Source organism: Aplysia californica, unplaced genomic scaffold, assembly GCF_000002075.1.
Source record: "Aplysia californica isolate F4 #8 unplaced genomic scaffold, AplCal3.0 scaffold01151, whole genome shotgun sequence".
NCBI lineage: Eukaryota > Metazoa > Mollusca > Gastropoda > Aplysiida > Aplysiidae > Aplysia > Aplysia californica.
The window spans coordinates 96,084-97,200 of record NW_004798421.1 but is presented as its reverse complement, the minus strand read 5'-3'; the positions used below and the strand labels follow the sequence as shown (position 1 = coordinate 97,200).

Below are 1,117 nucleotides of genomic sequence, written 5' to 3'. Positions count from 1 at the left end.
TATATATCTGTCTATCAGTTCGTCCGCCTGCCTGTTTACCTGTCTGTCTCCGTTATTCATGAACATTTGCAGAGTGTTTGTGGAGAATCTGCGTGTTCATATAAAACAGTTTTTCTTTGGGTGGGAGAATTCAGTGAAGAGAAATTCACTCGATTTGATGACTCGCGATTTGCTGGAAGAAAACTTGAACACTTTCAGAACCTTGCAAGAGCTCTAAATTTAGAGCTTCAAATCATACCGGAAGCTGAATACCGCTGTCCCATCCAGAAGTAGCAATGGGGTCAAGAAGAGTAATATTATTTTAAAGGACCGTGAACATTAAAGTCAGGTCCACAGCACTCAAAAGTCTTTTGCGATACATTACTCTTTTATCCACCCGTTGTTACAACCTATGGGAGTTGAACTTTGAACTTGGAGAAGATCCCGCTTCTTAACCCTCTTGGAACCATATACTATAGGTCTCAGCAGGTCAGCACAGCAGAACCAACATGGAGGCCAACTGATGGCTTCCCAGAACCGAATTATTTCAGTTTTCCAGAGGTTCATGGGGGTGCAGCAAAGAAATTGCTTTTGTTTAGATCAAAGCGATGTATTTCAATGAAATTCCACATTCAAAGACGTAGGACGTCAGTATCTAACTTTAGAGTGGAATATTCGTATTTCAAAGCCTACACTAAAGACGGGTGTGTCAGGCCGGTAAAAGCCAGTATGGCTCTACAGCGGGAAAGTCGATAAAAGCAGGTATGGCTCAAAAAAAGGTCAAATCAACTAACAATGATATAAGTGACGTTAAACAAAATACAATTCAATTTCACAATTTTAAACTTTTTTTTCGGTTTGTTCGGCAGATCTGAAGTCCCGGTCGAGCGTGCCATCTGTCCAGGCTGACGATGCGGCGGTGAGGAACATAGAGCTCCGGGACAAAGTGGCTCGTCTGGAGGAGGAGAACAGGGGTCACGCAGACAAGATCAAAGGCTTGACCGACAGTCTGCAGCGGTTGTCACGTGACACCAGGAGCATCGCCACGTCACCGATGTCACCTGGTGAGTTTGTGTTAGACTGTAAAACTGTGAGTGTGTGTGTGTGTGTGTGTGTGTGTGTGTGTGTGTGTGTGTAG

The 1,117-nt window shown here is 44.0% G+C and overlaps 1 protein-coding gene across 1 annotated transcript in view; it reads left to right on the top strand.

Moving 5' to 3' along the window:
- LOC101858320 (trichohyalin) overlaps nt 1-1,043 on the top strand; it is a gene marked incomplete at both ends in the record, with an annotated part of 56,615 nt that extends 55,572 nt beyond the window's left edge. Inside the window, 1 exon segment of the mRNA XM_013090136.2 lies at nt 849-1,043. Coding sequence (XP_012945590.1) covers nt 849-1,043 — 195 coding nt within the window.
- Between the last annotated feature and the right edge of the window lie 74 nt (nt 1,044-1,117).